The 16,823-nt window shown below is 36.2% G+C and overlaps 1 protein-coding gene across 1 annotated transcript in view; it reads left to right on the forward strand.

Moving 5' to 3' along the window:
* The window catches only part of DCHS2 (dachsous cadherin-related 2), a 272,685-nt gene that overhangs the window by 221,698 nt on the left and 34,164 nt on the right, over positions 1 to 16,823 (forward strand). The window contains exon 14 of the mRNA XM_032248619.1: positions 8,144 to 8,257. Within this exon, the coding sequence (XP_032104510.1) occupies positions 8,144 to 8,257 (114 nt within the window). The remainder of the gene's footprint in view (positions 1 to 8,143; positions 8,258 to 16,823) is intronic.

Consider the following 16,823-nt stretch of genomic DNA (forward strand, 5'->3'; position numbering starts at 1 on the left):
ATTTCATTTGATTGTCTGTTTGTGCCTCTTATACTGCATTGAGTTTCTTTATAATGATTATTTTGAATTCTTTTTTTTCTTTTTTTTGTGACCATGTCTTGCTCTGTCACCCAGGCTGGAGCACAGTGGTGCAATCGCGGCTCACTGCAGCCTCCACCTCCTAGGATCAAGCGATTCTCCTGCCTTAGCCTACTCTCCTGAGTAGCTGGGATTATAGGCACCTGCCACCACACCCAGCTAATTTTTGTATTTTTGGTAGAGACGGGATTTTGTGATGTTGGCCAAGCTGGTCTTGAACTCCTGACATCAGGTGATTTGCCCACCTCGGCATCGTAAAGTGGTGGGATTACAGGCGTGAACAACTGTACCCAGCCCTGAACTCTTTGTTAAGTAATTTATAGATCTGTTTCTTCAAGTCAGCACCTGGAGATTTATTTTATTCCATTGATTCAGCCGTGTTGTATTTCTTCATATTCCTTATTTTCTTTCTTTATTTTCTTTTCTTTTTTCTTTTTGGTGTGATTTGTGCATTTGAAACATCACCACCTATTCAGTCTTAACAGACTGGATTTATGCAAAGGAAGATATTCACAAATCATCCTGGCTACAGATTCTGGGGGCCTCCTGAACCATTTCTGGGGATGACTGTTCACTGGGTTTGTGTATGTAACTACTCAATTAGAGAGGTTTGCCAGTTTCTTTTTGAGGGCCTTTTTTTTTTTTTTTTTTTTTTGAGACGGAGTTTCGCTCTTGTTACCCCGGCTGGAGTGCAATGGCGCGATCTCGGCTCACCGCAACCTCCGCCTCCTGGGTTCAGGCAATTCTCCTGCCTCAGCCTCCTGAGCTGGAATTACAGGCACGCCCCACCATGCCCAGCTAATTTTTTGTATTTTTAGTAGAGACGGGGTTTCACCATGTTGACCAGGATAGTCTCGATCTCTTGACCTCGTGATCCACCCACCTCGGCCTCCCAAAGTTCTGGGATTACAGGCACGAGCCACCGCGCCCGGCGGGGGGTCTTTTAATTTCTTGCTCTCTCTAGTGTCTATCTGCAGTACTTCACATTCTCTGACTCTGCATAAGCCACTGAGTTCCTTTTTGTTCTCAGCAGCCCTCAAGCATCCAAAATATGCTGACTCCCCACCAGTATTCTGAGCCAAATTAACACAGAAACTATCTCCACAGGCAGCCCCCACAAAGCAGTAAAGTTGGATGTATATTCTACCCTTCTTTTTACATCCCACTAGAGAAGCTGCAAGTTGTGCGTTGATTCCCAATTGCACTGTTGCTGGCTTGGGGGAAGGTCCATTGGGTATTAAATGAAATGTCTACAATGTGACTGTTCTTGGTTTTGAGCTTGCCTGGTGTCCTATGACTTCTTAACTGGTTTTGCAGTTCTCTCAAAGGCCTTTTGGAACATATGTTGTTGTTAAGTCAGTGCCTTTGTGTGCGGCAAGGTCTGGGGTTTCCCATTCTGCCATCACCCTAATGTTACTCCAGACTTCTTTTAAGTAGTTGCAATATGTTTAGTTTCAAAGGTTGGATACTTAAGTGATAACAGATCCTTCAGACTCATCCAAATGTTTGAAAATCTGTTCCTCTCAAGTCAGTCATCAATAAGAAAATGTTTGCATTGCTTAGGAATAACAAACACAAAACTCTAGAATTATTTACTCATGCACTGCTATGCATACAATGTTTTCATAGTTAGTTTACCTAAATATTTTAATAACTATTGATTTTCACATATAGTATTAATAGTTATCTAATTATACTTTTAAATTGCTGCTGTGGGTGGTCAGAGTTTTTTTAACTCTATTTTTGTGAAGAAGAAAAAAACAAGAACATTAAATGTTTTACACGTTTTAAATACAGTGTTAGACTGGAAGTAAAATTTATAAAAGCTTAAAAATGTAAAAGGTAAATTATTCTGTATGTTTCACTTAACTAATTTGAACTGAAGATACAGTGTTGGTTTTCAGGGTTTACGCTTTCTACCTTGATGATGTGAAATGAATAGTAAGTTTTATCTATATGCCCAGAGATAGACTTTTATTTAAAACTTTCACAGTAAGCAGATACCTAGAAGGATTCAAGTCCCTCTAGTTATTTCCTTTGTTTTTTTTTTCAAGAGAATCTCCAATTTGGACTTTGTCAGAGGAAGAACATATACAAACATTTGCAGCTCCTTGCTGACTTCAGTGTCTAGTTTGAAGTATTTTCTTTGAATGAAATTCTTTTATGCTACAATTCCATTTGATGTTATGAAAATTTGATTTGCAATAAAAATAGGATTGTTCCTTTTATGAGAGAGGCCTTGTGTAAATTTCTTTGCAGCTCTGTACACATCTTTATTCTTTTCTATGCAAGAAGTCACTATGTTTTCCTCTGTAATTGGGCATATAATAAGCATTCTAACCCATGGGAAAAAAAAAACCGTCAGCAAGATTGTTTCTTTTGTTGGCATAGCTATTCCTTTTCTTACTGCCATTCTTAAGACTTATATGACAAGCCATTTGAAATAAAATTTCCTGTGTTTAGGAAATAAATTGTACCCAGAAGCACAGAACTTTGAGAAGTAGGGATAAAACATATTGTATGACTGTAAAGGCATATTCCTATAAAAAAGTAAGACATTTTTATATTAACAACATGTCTCCCAAAATGCAATAAAATAAGCAGCAGATTATAATGCAATTTGAAAGAGTTCTCAACATGTGTAGTGACTTGATTCCACCATGATTGATTAAAATCCATTACTTTGTCACTAAATGACTTCATAACAGTCTTGAAAAGAACAACCATTTGGAAATTCTGATAAATGATTTTTAAACTTTATTACCGTTTATTTTAAAAATAATGTTTATAAAGAGAGTAATATATTCAATATATATTGAGTTTTCTTGCCCTTTTTCCATAACAAATTCTGTTTTATGCCTTTTTTTATAACTGAGTTTTCACTGAAGTTCCAGTTTTACAGGTAATATCACATACTTGTTTCCTTTAATATTTACAGTGATCATTGCATTTTTGAGAGTTAAGCATTAAAAGGCTTCTGGGGAAAACTACTATTTGTTCCAGACCATTTTCTTTTGTCTGCTTTTTTCAGTGAAATCCTGTTACATACCCAGGAAAAATATACATTTGGCTTGATTTAGGTGTCATTTTTGTTATTATCTCTAGCAAGATGGGTTTCAAGCTGTGATCTCTGGGGCCTGTGTATGAGGGTTCAACGAGATAGCTCAGCAAAGATCTTGAGTAGGTGGTTTTTTGTTGTTATTTTGTTTGTTTGTTTGTTTTTAACTACTGCAAATCTCACTATCAGATGTGGTCTTATAGCAGTGAGTTATTTGAAAAAAGATTTTTTTTTAGTTAAAAAATAATTGCTGTTGGCTTACAGTGATCCTGTAGGCAGAGACCAGGATTTTTCTAATCTCTCATGCTAGAAAATGTCAGTGTCCTTTCTCCTCTGTCTCCCTTTTTAACCTCCTTCTCTCTCATATTCATTAAGCATCTACTACATACAAAGAAATAAACTTGATACACAAAACAACATGTTTTATTCTTGAAAAATTATACTAAGCAAAAGATGCCAGATACTGTAAGATTCACAAGTATATGAAATTTTCAAAGCTAAACTAACATAGAGTTATAAAATATATACAATACAAATATATAGAAAATCTCCTCTGCTATCATGGAACTTAGTCCAATTTAAGCAGGGAGATGAAATCAGTCTTCAGCTATGCTCAGTACAAATCCTTAGATGACAAATTAGTAGCACAATCTAAGTGCCAAAAGAGCTGGTAACAAAAGAGGAGAGATTTGTCTTCTCTATCAGAGATTGTAAACAAGAAAACCCAGAATTGGAGGCAGACCACAGCTGTGTTTTGTTCAACCAATACAGTGGGTTTTCCCCCATAAATTAAATTATTTTCCAACACTTAGAAATTAAGATATTTCAAATAAAAATAAATACAAAATTTCGAGCTTCTCTTGAAAAGCACAGAATCTTCAGTATCCTAAGCCTCCTTTCCCTGCTGGCAGCAATAGGCTGACGGTGAGTGTCTGAGACACTTTCTGACCTCCTCTACCATTTGACCTCTTCATTTGTTCATGCTTCTTGCTTTTACCCAAAGACATATGGGATGATGAGTCCTGCTCCGTACTCCTCTCTGACACCGTGTCAGCTCCTGTTCCTTTTAAATGTTCCTCTTACTTTTCTCTTGTGATTTGTTACCACTCTCTTATGCATGGCCTCTGTTACAGTGTACCCAGCAGCAGGGTAGACCTCTATGGCCTTACCTCCTATCCATCTCTCCCCAGTCAGGACAGCATGCATACTTTGACCAATAAGTGTCATAATATGGGGCAGAATGACAGTAAGTGAAGAAGCAGAGTCATTGCAAGACTGGTAGTCTAAAATAGTTATAGGCCTAAAATCAGAGGACTAAGGCCAGTAAGGAACTATAAGGAAGTTTCTTTCTTTTATTTTTTAGAATATATATATTATATTTATGTAATATTTTTTCTGTATATCCATATTTGGCTTTTTGTTTTTAATTTGTTTTTATCTTAACAGATTTTTAGGGAACATACGGGGTTTGGTTACATGAATAAGTTATTTAGTGGTGGTTCTGAGATTTTGATGCACCCATCACCCAAGCAGTGTATATGGTACCTATTGTATAGTCTTTTATTCCTCACTTTCAGCCAGATCCCCAAATTTCATTGTATCATTCTTATGTCTTTGTGTCCTTATAGTTTAGCTCCCACTTATGAATGAGAGCATACGACGGTTTTCCATTCCTGAGTTACTTCACTTAAAATAATAGTCTCCAATTCCACCCAGGTCACTATGAATGCCATTATTTCATTCCTCTTTATGGCTGAGTAGTATTCCATGGTGTGTGTCTCTCTCTGCGTGTGTGTGTGTGTGTGTGTGTACGTATGTGTGTGTACACCACATTTTCTTAATCCACTTGTTGATTGATGGGCATTTGGGCTGGTTCCATATTTTTGCAATTGTGAATTGTGCTGCTCTAAGCATGCATATGCAGGTATCTTTTTTGTATAATGACTTCTTTTCCTCTGGGTAGATACCCAGAAGTGGGATTACTAGATGAAATGGTAGATCTATTTTTAGTTCTTTATGGAATCTGCACACTGTTTTCCATAGTGGTTGTACTTGCTTACATTTCCACCAACAGTGTAAAAGTGGAACTATAAGGAAGTTTCTCAGAAATGGAAGGTGAGTAGGAAACAGGAGGCCAAGGAACAAAGATGAATTAAAAAGAGGGGTGGAAGTGGCCAAAAAGCACATGAAAAGATGCTCAACATCATCAGACCTCAGATAAATTAAAATTAAAACTCCAGTAAGATACTACTACATATCCACTAAGATGGCTACAATTTAAAATATTCATAATACCAGTCAATGTGGATGTATTAGTCTGTTCTCACACTGCTATAAAGATACTTACCCGTGACTGGGTAACTTACAAGGAAAGAAGTTTAATTGACTCACAGTTCTGCATGGCAGGGGAGGCCTCAGGAAACATAATCATGACAGAAGGGGAAGAGGCATGCCTTACATGGCAATAGATAAGAGAGAGCAGCAAGAGCAGGGAAAACTGCCTTATAAAACCATCAGATCTCATGAGAACTCACTTCACGAGAACAGCATGGGTGAAACTGCCCCCACGATCCCATCACTTCCCACCTGGTTTCTCCCTCGACACATGACAGTTATGAGGATTACAATTTGAGATGAGATTTGGGTGGGGACACAAAGCCAAACCATATCATAGAGTAACTGCAGTTCTCACATGTTGTTAGCAGAAATGTAAAATGATACAATCACTTTGGAAAAATAGTTTTGCAGTTTCTTATAAAGTTAAATGTATACTTATCATAGGTATTTACCCTTGAGCACTGAAAACATGGGTCCACACACACACTTGCCTATGAATGTTCATAGCAGTTCTTTTCATAATAGCCAAAAAATTGGAAACAATTCAAAAGCCTATCCATAGGTAAAGAAAAAGAAATTGTGGTTTGTTAATTTAATAGAACACAACTCTGCAATAACAATTGTATGAATTTTTATACACAAAATAACATGCTTGATTCTCAAAAAATTATGCTGAGCAAAAGAAATCGGGTATTGTGTAATTCATCAGCATATGAAATTTAAGAGGCAGAACTAATCTAGAGTTATAGAAAGCAGATCAGTGATTTCTTGGGCCCAAAAGTAAGAGAAAACTGTGAAAGGACATAAGAGAACATCCTGAGTTGTTAAAAATATTCTATGATCATGATACTGATTATACATGTGTATATAGTTTTCAAGATTCACAGAAATGTTTATTTAAAATATGAACATATTATTGTATGTAAATTTCATATAAATGAAATTGATTAAGTGAAAAATACTTTTACAAATAAGACAGTCAATCCTAGGAGGGAGACACATGGACAACTAGGTTAGGATGAGCAGCAAAGGACAAAGGACATAAAATATTACAAAGACATTGAAGTACTAAGTTGGGGACCAACTGAATCCTTGGGACCCTTCCAGCTGCTGTAAATGGCTTTTTTCCCCAGAGCTTCCCATACAGACAGCTGCCTTACCCAGTTTGTCTTGAAGGCACTCGACATCTTCTCATATCAATCCTCTCAAGAATTTTGCATTTCTTCATTGCTTCCCTTCACATAAAGCGAAGATCTGCTCATCCACTTATTTTTATAAATAAAGTTTCATTGGAACACAGCCACACTCCCTTGGTTATGCATTGTCTGTGACTACTTTCATGCTACAATAGCAGATTTGAGTATTTGCAACAGGATTGTGTGACCTGTAAAACCTAAAATAGTTATTATCTGGCCCTTCAAAGAAAAACTTGCTGATTCTTGACATAAAGCTACACTTTCTCCCTGGCTCTCAAGCTCTCCCATTCTCTTGCTTACCTCTCTTAACCTTTCTTCATATTATATTTATACTTTCTGTTTAAATTTATTCCCCACTCCTGCCTTATTTGGTTCTAGATCTAATTACGAGGATTGTCTTCTTGCCTCTATCCTTGCTAATTCTTCTTTCATGTTGGCATTTGGTCTGTTTTCATAACAAAATGACTTGCTTCTCTTTTGTCTTTCCAAATCCTATACCGAACTGAATTTCTAATTCTAATCTCGACTGTTTCAAATCTCTCTGAACAATTCTTGAATGAATGCATGTCTTGCAGTTAAGTCATTGGTTACTCTTTTGTTGGGTTGCTTTTACCTACAACTAGATCAGAAGCTGCGTGAGGGAATATTTCTTTTCTTTATGCTTCTATAGCCTCCCTTCCCACTCCCACCTCCAATGTTTGGGGCAGTGTGTCAAATGTTTAATTTGTCCATGTCTTTCCATCTCCCCTCCCACAGTCCTAAGTCCTTGTCTTCTGCTTGGACTATTGGAGTATTATCTTAATTGGTCTCTCTGCCCCATTCTTACCCCTCTTTTCTCTGTTCTCACAGCAGTTAGTATGATATTTTTAAAAAGTAAATCATATTTTACTCTACTCCTTAAAATGTTCCCATGACTTCCCTTTGCACTTACAATAAAATCTGACTCTTGCTTACCCTGCCACCTCCACTTTCTGCCTCTTCCCCTACTCACTGTGCTTTACCCAACCAAGCCCTTTCCTAGCCCACAGCCTTTGTGGTCGTGGCTCTTTTTCCCAGAATCTTCTTCTTCCAGCTCTTTCTATGGCTTTTCATCCTTCACTGTGCCCAGATCACTCTAAAGTCTGGTGCTTCCCCTGAAAAAGGTGTACCTTCTATCAAGTAACCTTATTTCTCTCTTTCTAGGGGCCTGACAGAGTGGAAACGTTTCCATGATTATGTATGTTTTAATGGTTTATTGGCTGTCTCCTTACACCAGTTAATAACCAACATGAGGACAGAGAGGCTTTCTATCTTGTTTGCTAGCGTGGCCCCAGCACCTAGCATGGGATCTGGCTCATTGAAGACAATCAGTAATCATTGAATAAATGAACAAGTGAAAATATAGTAGGCAAATAATAAATAATCAGTATTTTTTCTTGTGTTTCCATGGCTTTTTTTATCCTAATGGAGTTCTTCTTTTACCTAATTTTTGCAGGTACTTCTATTGTGACTGTAAAAGCTTTTGCTCCTGACTCAATACAGGACAGCATGAAATATTCAATTTTTAGTGGAAATGAAGATGGAGTTCTTTCCCTGTGCTCTAAGTCAGGTAATTTTTCTCTAACCTATAATAGCTTCATTTTCTGTTCCATTTAGTGTTATTTCTGCAAAATTTGCAAAGTAGAAGTTGTTAGAGCTAAACAGTTTAAAAAGTAAGCAAGAAAGGATTTTTAAAGCTGGCCTATGATAAATTATGGGAAATCAAGAACTATTTATGTATTTAATTAATTTATCTATTTATATTCACTAAGAAGTGTATTCTTAATATTTCCAAATTAGACAGTGCCTATTCTCCCCTTCAAAGTTTTGAATATAAATTAGTTTCCACTTACAATTTACCCATCTATTTGGGATAATTGGAGATATAGTACTGAGATCATTGACACTGAGTCTGAATTCAAAATAAGCATACATGTCTAGCCGTAAGGAATTTTCATCAGAGATTCTTATAATTTGCCACTGAATGTCAACAACTCAACAAAAAAAAGGACAGCTGGTATGGTTTCTATACAGCAGTAAAGAAATTACTTCCAAATACAGCATGTATCAAATTTAGCTTCAATAAAACCATTACTGTTTTAAATGAATACCAATTGTTTATTTCAAACATACTTTTTTTTTCACTAACAGCTCTGTGGTAGATACACATCTACTGCTTTGTTGTCAGACTTCAAGAAAAATGTTTCTAATAATGTCTATGTTGCCATACAAGCACCGTATTTAATCTATACTACATGCACCTGGAAGAATTGAGAGTGGGTAATTCCTTAGGTAAATGTCCTGTCATCCAGGGTGGTGTTATGACCTTTTGGTCCACACAGCCTTTGGTCAACAACCTTTCTGTGGTAGCCTGCTAGAAGTCTTGATCTCGTCATCCCATTGTTGCATTAAAGGATGGGTTAGGAAGGCTGTTCACAAAAGGGTCATTTGTGAACATTACCAAGTCTTAATTTTCTTGCAGTCCAGGTGTCTGAGGGTTCAGGGAAAGAAGCCCAGATCAGAATGCTTAGGAAGAATGAAGAGTAGCATAGCTGGCATGTTTTCCCAGGTTAGCCAGACCCTCTGCCACCGCACTCTTAACATGGCCTAGACCTGGTCTTATTTCTTCTACCGTCCATCATTAAAATGCAGATAAAATCTTCTTAGGGTCAGTCCAAAGAGGTCATTCGCAGGAACATCTTTATTTTTTGGTTAGGTAATTTATTTACATTACATTTTAAAATTTTATTGTGAAATATCTACCAGATGGTATGTTGAAGTGTGAAAGACTATTTAATGAACAATAGTAAAATAAAAATTCACACACATGACGGTAGTCCCCCCTTATCCATAGTTTCCCTTTCTCCAGGCTCAGTTACCTGTGGTCAATCATGGCCCAAAAATATAAATGGGAAGCTCCAGAAATAAGCAATTTACACTTTTTACATTTCTTGCTATTCTGAGAAGTGTGATGAAATCTCACATCATCCTACTCCGACCCACCCAGAAGTAAATCCTCCTTTTGTCCAGGGTCTCCACACTGTACGTGCTCCCTGTCTACTACTCAGTAGCTGTCTCAATTCTCTGTTTCACTGTCGCATGTTGCAGTATTTATAGTCATATCACTCTTAGGTAACTTAATAATGGCCCCAAAGCACAAGTGTAGTATTCTGGCAATTCGGATATGCCAAAAAGAAGCAGAAAAGTGTTTTTGATTTTTCTGGGGGAGGGGAAGTGAAAAGTAAAACTTCTCGATTTAATAAGAAGAGAAAAGATTGTATACTGAGGTTGCTAAGATCTACACTACTGTAGATAATGAATATGCTACCTGTGAAATTGTAAAGAAAGAAAAAGAAATTTGCGCGAGTTTTGCTATGGCACCTCACAATGCAAAAGTCATGGCTACAGTGCATGGTTAATGCTTAGTTAAGAAGGGGAAAAGCACTGAATTTGTGGGTGGAAGACCTGAATAGAAAACGTGTTTAATTTGACAGTAACGTGTTGCACCAGAAAGCAATAAGCCCTCAATGAAGACTTTAGCAAGGGATCCGCCGAAATCAGTGACCCTAAGACAGGTTTGGACTGAAAAACACAAAAACTACTGGAGAGGCTGCATCTGCCAACAAAAAAGTTGCTGCCACATTTCTGAAAAACTTGAAGTCAGTAAGGAGAAAGGAAATCATCCAAAGCAAATCTTTAATTGCAGTAAAACCAGGTTTTTCAGGAAGAAGATACCCAATAGTACCAACATTCATAAAAGTACAAAGGAAGCAACAAGGTATAAAACATGGAAGGACAGATGAACTCTGGTACTGTGCGGCAACACTGCAGTACACATGATAAAATCAAGTGTAGCACACGAAGTGAAGAACCCACATGCTCTCTAAAACAAAAAAATTATCTGCCTGTGTTCTGGTAACATAAAAAGAAAGGATGGGTGACACAAATCTTGTTTATGGAATGATTCTACCAGCTCTTCATCCCAGAAGTGAAAAAAAAAATAACTTGAATGAGGAAGGGTTGGAATTCAAAGTTCTATTAGTTTTCGACAATGTACATGGTCATCCTCTGAAAATAGATCGTATTTTTACCTCCAAATAAACCCTCCATGCTTCATCCCCTTGAGCAGGCATCATTTGGTTTGTCAAGGTCACACACCTGCCTGGTATTTAAGCACATTTGATCAGCCATTAATTGAGGCAGACCATAATCTGGACATAATGTAATGCTGGAAATCATTCACTGTTGCTGACGCAGTAACATTAATCAAAGCTGCAATGCACGAATTAAAACCAGAAACTGTAAATGCCTGCTGGAGGAACTTCTAGGGTGAAGTCATGAATGATTTTAATGGCTTCCTGGGGATTGATGGAAAAGTTAGGAAAATAATTCACACAGCAAGACAAGTTGTTGGAGAAGGGTTTGCCGACATGCTTGATGAAGAAGTAGAACTTATTGAAGGCCATTGAGAAGTGTTAATAAATGAGGAAGAGCTTTTTGAATCATCTACAGAGAAAGGGAAGACAAAGAAGAAACTAAAGCAGAACCAACAATACAGACATTACTGAAATTTGCTGAAATGTTTCAAATCACACAGATATGAAAAGATAAAATTATAGAATACAGTCCTCAGATAAACTACAGCATTGAAGTCACCCATATGTTCATAGAAGGATTATAACCTCTGTACCAACACTTTGATTAAAAAGCAGCAAGCTTTTATTACAATGATTTCCAAAAGGTTTTGGAAAAAAAAATGCAAATCTCAAAGACTCCCCACCATCAACATTATCTGCTCCTGACATCCAACCATCGACCTCATCATGGCTCAGTGATCCAGGACCACTTGATGCAGATGATGATCCTTCTCCTAACATACCGTCAGAAGTTCAGTAGTAGCCTACTGCCATGTCACAATGCCCACGTTATTCACCTCACTTTCCCTTATCATGTGGGCATATTGTCATCTCACATCATCACAAGAAGAAGAAGGATGAATACAATATAATATGATATTTTGCAAGAGACCACATTCACATAACTTTTATTACAGTATATTATAATCGTTCAATTTCATTATTAGTCATTGTTGTTAATCTCTCCCTGTGCCTAATTTAGAAATTAAGCTTTGTCATAGGTATGCATGTACAGAAAAAGGCATAGTGTATATAAAGTTTGATACCATCCAAGTTTCAAACATTCACTGGGGTTCTTAGAATACAGCTGTCACAGGGAAGGGGGAACTGCTACTGTACTAGAACTTTGGAAAGCCTCTTGTGCTCTTGTGTGATCCTTCCTTTTTATATCTCCTTTTGCCTGTTTTTTTTTTTTTTTTTTTTTGGTTGTTGTTCAGAAATATGCATACATTGTGAAATGGCTAAATTGAGCCAATTAACATACACATCACTTCATGTCTCTCTTCTTTTATTCCAGAAATAATTAGTAACTTGAATTTGTATTGATCATTGGCTTCTTTTTTCTCATAGATAAAGACAGGTTCTCCCTATATTGCTCAGGCTGGCCTCAAACTTCTGAACTCAAGCAATCCTCCTGCCCTGGCCTCCTGAAGTTCTGGGATTATAGGCATGAGCCACTGCACCCAACTAATCACTGACTTTTTTTTGTTATAATTTTCCCGCTACATTTGAATTTCTAAACAACACGTCTTTTACTTTTACCTTGACTTAAGCATGATAATAGAATCATGTTATATACTATGCTATGACTTAATTTCTTTGCTCAACATTTTTACTATGACTTATAGTGGGTAAACCATTCCATGTTAAAGAGGAATAGCAAAGAATGAAATGTACTGGCTTGCATATCTCTTGTTAGATTTAGCTTAAGTACTTCGTACTTTTTCTTGCTATGGTAGATGAAAAAAAAAATGCTTTTCCTGACAGTGCTGGTGTATATATTTCAAACTGACTTTTCTCTTTTGATTTTGTATCTAGCAAATTTGCAAACTAGAGACTGACATTTTTCTGTACATTTGACACATACAATCATATCTGAAAATGACCACTTTCCACTGTTGGAAGTTATATAGTTATTTCTCTTATTTCAATGGCTAGCCTAGTTATTTTAACATATATAAAGTCCAACATTAATCAATATTCTCTTCCTGAGTAATACAAGAGATTTGCAATTATTGATCTCCAAGTACTCTTATTTCGATTTACCTGCTTTTTTTTTCTTACCATAATTTTACTTCTTTCAAATAGGCATTATTAGTATTTTTCAGTTGATTTAGCTGCCTCCTTGCTGATGTCTCTGCTAACCATTCTTTCTTACATCTCAGCTTTTCTTCTAGTATTCCTTTTTCTTTTTTTTGAACTATCTCCTTTAGTGAGGATTTGTATAGTAAGCTCTCTCAGATTTAGGTAGTCAAAAAACATAGTTATTTAATCCTTGCTTTTAAAATAGTTTTTGTTGGTCTTGTAATTAATTCTAGCTTCACAGTTATTTTTTCTCATCATAGTAAGGTATTATTCTACTGTCTTCTGGCATCCCATTGTTGCATTAAGAAGCCAGCTGTTGATCTAAACACCATTCATTAGTATCTTTTGTTGGAGCTCCAATTAGACAAACGTTGGGCTATGTGACTCTCTCCTAAATCTATTTTTTATATTTTTTCATCTGTCTTTCTCTTCATTCTAGGGAATTGTATTTTTCATTTCCCAAAGTTCTTTTGGGTTCTTTTTCAACTCTTCTTTGTCTTTGAAAAATAGCTTTTTGTTCGTTGCTCATATTTCCAAGGTTTTTTAAAAATGTATTTAAACCTATGTAATAATTCTGTGTCCAACAATTCCCACATCTGAAGTCTTTGAAGGTTTGGTTCTGTTGTCTATGGGTTTGCTTGCTGTCACTTATGGTTCCTTGTTTCTCTATGATTTTTGTGCTTGTAGACTGAGCTACTCATTATCCTTGAAAGCCCTTTGAGGATTCTTTGAAGCCTCAGTTGAATATGTACCCTTAAAAGAGGATTTGCTTTCTTTTCTGCAGTTTACCTGGAGAATAATCTGGGAGAAGCTGGTTTAAATTTAATTCCTAAGATTTTTAAAAATATATGTAACTATGATAGTATAGCTACCATTAAGTCAGGCTTAAACTAGTACATAAGATTTTTTTTTTTTGTCTCCCTTTCAATCAACACCACGGTTAAAAAAAAAAAAAAGTCAAGTTTCTGTGCATCAGATGAAGGAGGATCATCTGCTTTGGGTGATTCTGGATCATGGAGCTGTGATGATATCAACAGTTGGATGTCAGAAGCAGACAATGTCAGTGATTGCGGATCTTGATAGTTGGTGACTTTTTGGCCAAAGCCTTTGGAAGAACATTGTAATTAGAAATTGTAGTCTCTTTCTTTTTAACTCATCACTATTGCTATAGATTATAATTCTTCTGAGATCACATGAGTGACTTTGATGCTGCATTCCATGTGAGGATTATATTCATAATTTTGTTCTTTAATATCTACCCAATTCGAAACACTTCAGCACATTTCAGTGATCTCCACGTTGCTAATTCTGCTTCAGTTTCAGTGTTGTTTCTTTTTTCCAATAATGGCCGCTGATTTGAAATATATGTAGCCTTTAAGTTTCTGGTTTTACGCTGGTTTTTCCTATTAGCCCTTTCACCTTTTGTGGGTTCTCACCTTATTTTCCACACTCCATGCAATTATCAGAAATAAATATTAAGATAGAAGGTTGTGGTAAAAATCTTTGGAACAAAAGTGAGCTATTAATTAATGCTTGTTAACCTCTCAGTGTTTCTATCTTCATTTCTGTTTTGTCCTCTGTGGAACTCTTACAACTGTACCAACTCAATAATGCATTTTAATACATACACATACATGTCTATGCATGTATATATATATCATATATATAATTTATCAAGCATTTTAGTTGTTTGTATCATGAAGATTGGTCAAGTATATGGTTTACCATACTGCTGTCAAGAAAGCTTTTTTAAAACTTTAATTGTGATATTAAATGCATCTATTATGCTACCTTTGACAGATTATCATTAAAATTATATCTAAAATTGTATCTAATTGTATAGGTTTTCTTAATGTATGTATTTTAAACCACAGACCATTTAAAATGCAAAACTCATATATATAATAGATCAATAATATTTATCTGTAAGACTCATATATATAATAGGTCAATAATATTTATCTCTAAGATTATAGTAACAAGAATAAAAGCGTGAGAAAACCATTTTATTAGTAATTAATGTAATAAGTTGCCATTAGAGAGATCTCTGATGAGAACTGTGTTTTCTGCCAATTTCTGCCAGTTTACCCTCTGTTCCATAGTCACAAACCAGGTTGACTCTGTATTTCAACTTCATGCCACTTTAGAGTAAAAACAACTATTTCTCACTGTCTAAACCAGCAGCAATTTTAGACCTTGACTAAGGTTTTGTATGTAAATAACAGATGGCAACATTCATTTTAGTATTTGTTACAGTGGCACAAAACAAAACTGATCAAACTTTCAATAAAGACACCCTTCTAGTAGGAGAGGGTTTGAAAGCTACTGAATAACATAAATATTTATCACATTCTGCTTTGCTTTGTACAGATGCATGTACACAGTATATAATTGATGGAAGTGACCTGATTATGTTATTAAGCATGTAGCATTTGAAGAACCTTGATCTCATTTGGATGTGTATTTCGTAACTTTGCCAAAAGCTATATAATGTATGTATTTTTCAGAAGAAAAATGTTACTACCATTTTGTTCTCAAGTTATTACATAACTGGGACATTCACATATAAGCCAGAACATGAAGTTACTATTTGCAAGGCTTCTTACTCTAAGGAAGGTGCTAGTTTCTGCTCATACCATTAGGCAGGGTCCAGTAGTGTTTTCATCTCACTGATGACAGTACTTGCTTGATGTCTTTGCGAAAAATACACACGTATGGTCCAAGAAAAAACGTGGATCTAGTAGGTGTGCCAGCCTTGAATCATCCACACGCTGATTATTGTCATTTCTACTTACATGACTTTCACAGCATATGCCAGTTATTACCCCAAAAATAAAAATCATGCAAGGAAAGCATTAGAACCGTAGATCCAGTCCAAGTTCAAAATTCCAATTATCAAAGCCTAAACACAAGCCTTTTATTAAAAATCCACTTTGATCTCCACTATAATTGGCACACTTTCTACCCAGTGACATGGGTAATTTAGTGTTACATTTCTATTCTATTTTTCCTCTACAAACAGTAACGGAACATGATAGCCAGGCAAGTGCTCTGCTTGGTGGAGAAGAGACCTGGGTGAGAACTGTGGACCCACCTCAGACTCGGGCTCTCGTGACATTTTGGGGTGTGGGAATCAGCCTTTGTTTCAGGGAGGCTTCTGAAGACCACCTACTTTCATCACCAGTATGTCAAAATGCATCTTAATTATTCTCCAGCTGCCAAAAGTTACAGCTACTCTAAATTTTCTGCCACGGGTGTTGGCCACAACAGACTGTGTTTGTGAAGTAATTGGTTCTAGTACTAAATTGATAACTAAATCTGATGTCAAAAAATGATACTGAGTTTATGAAATTTTAAATTTGGTAGTATAGTGACTTACTATCAAAAATATTTGTTTTTTCTTAACAGAATATAAGCTATAAAATCTCCCCTAAAACACCCAACAGCAAAAATAGAGTATTTGAACAGGATATACCTTTCACTAGAATCCAAGAAGTTACCAGATGGCCTAAAGTTTCTTGGACTAGGTTGTTTATCTGAAGAAGCTGATTCAGATAGAGCAATAAAAACTGCAGCTCTCACACCATATTTCCAGAAACAGTACAGATTCTTTAACCAGAGGATTGAACTTCTAGTAGTTTATGGCTATTAAATGTTCTCTTTCTAAATTCAGAGTTCACAGAGATATTAAATCCATATGTGATGATGAGGGGCAGACAAACACGGGTAATACATCATGGAATCTACATGTTACTACAAAGAGACCTTCCAAATATGCATTATGTCACTTGCTCCTCACAGCCACCCTGTGAAGTCATTGTTAACATCCCCTTTTATAGAAAAGGAGACTCAGCTTTACATCAACTGCATAATTTATCCAGGTCACAAAATTAGGAGTTGGTGGAGCTAGGTAAT

This window comes from Sapajus apella, unplaced genomic scaffold, assembly GCF_009761245.1.
Source record: "Sapajus apella isolate SASKATOON/1434 unplaced genomic scaffold, GSC_monkey_1.0 scaffold67, whole genome shotgun sequence".
In the NCBI taxonomy this organism is placed as follows: domain Eukaryota; kingdom Metazoa; phylum Chordata; class Mammalia; order Primates; family Cebidae; genus Sapajus; species Sapajus apella.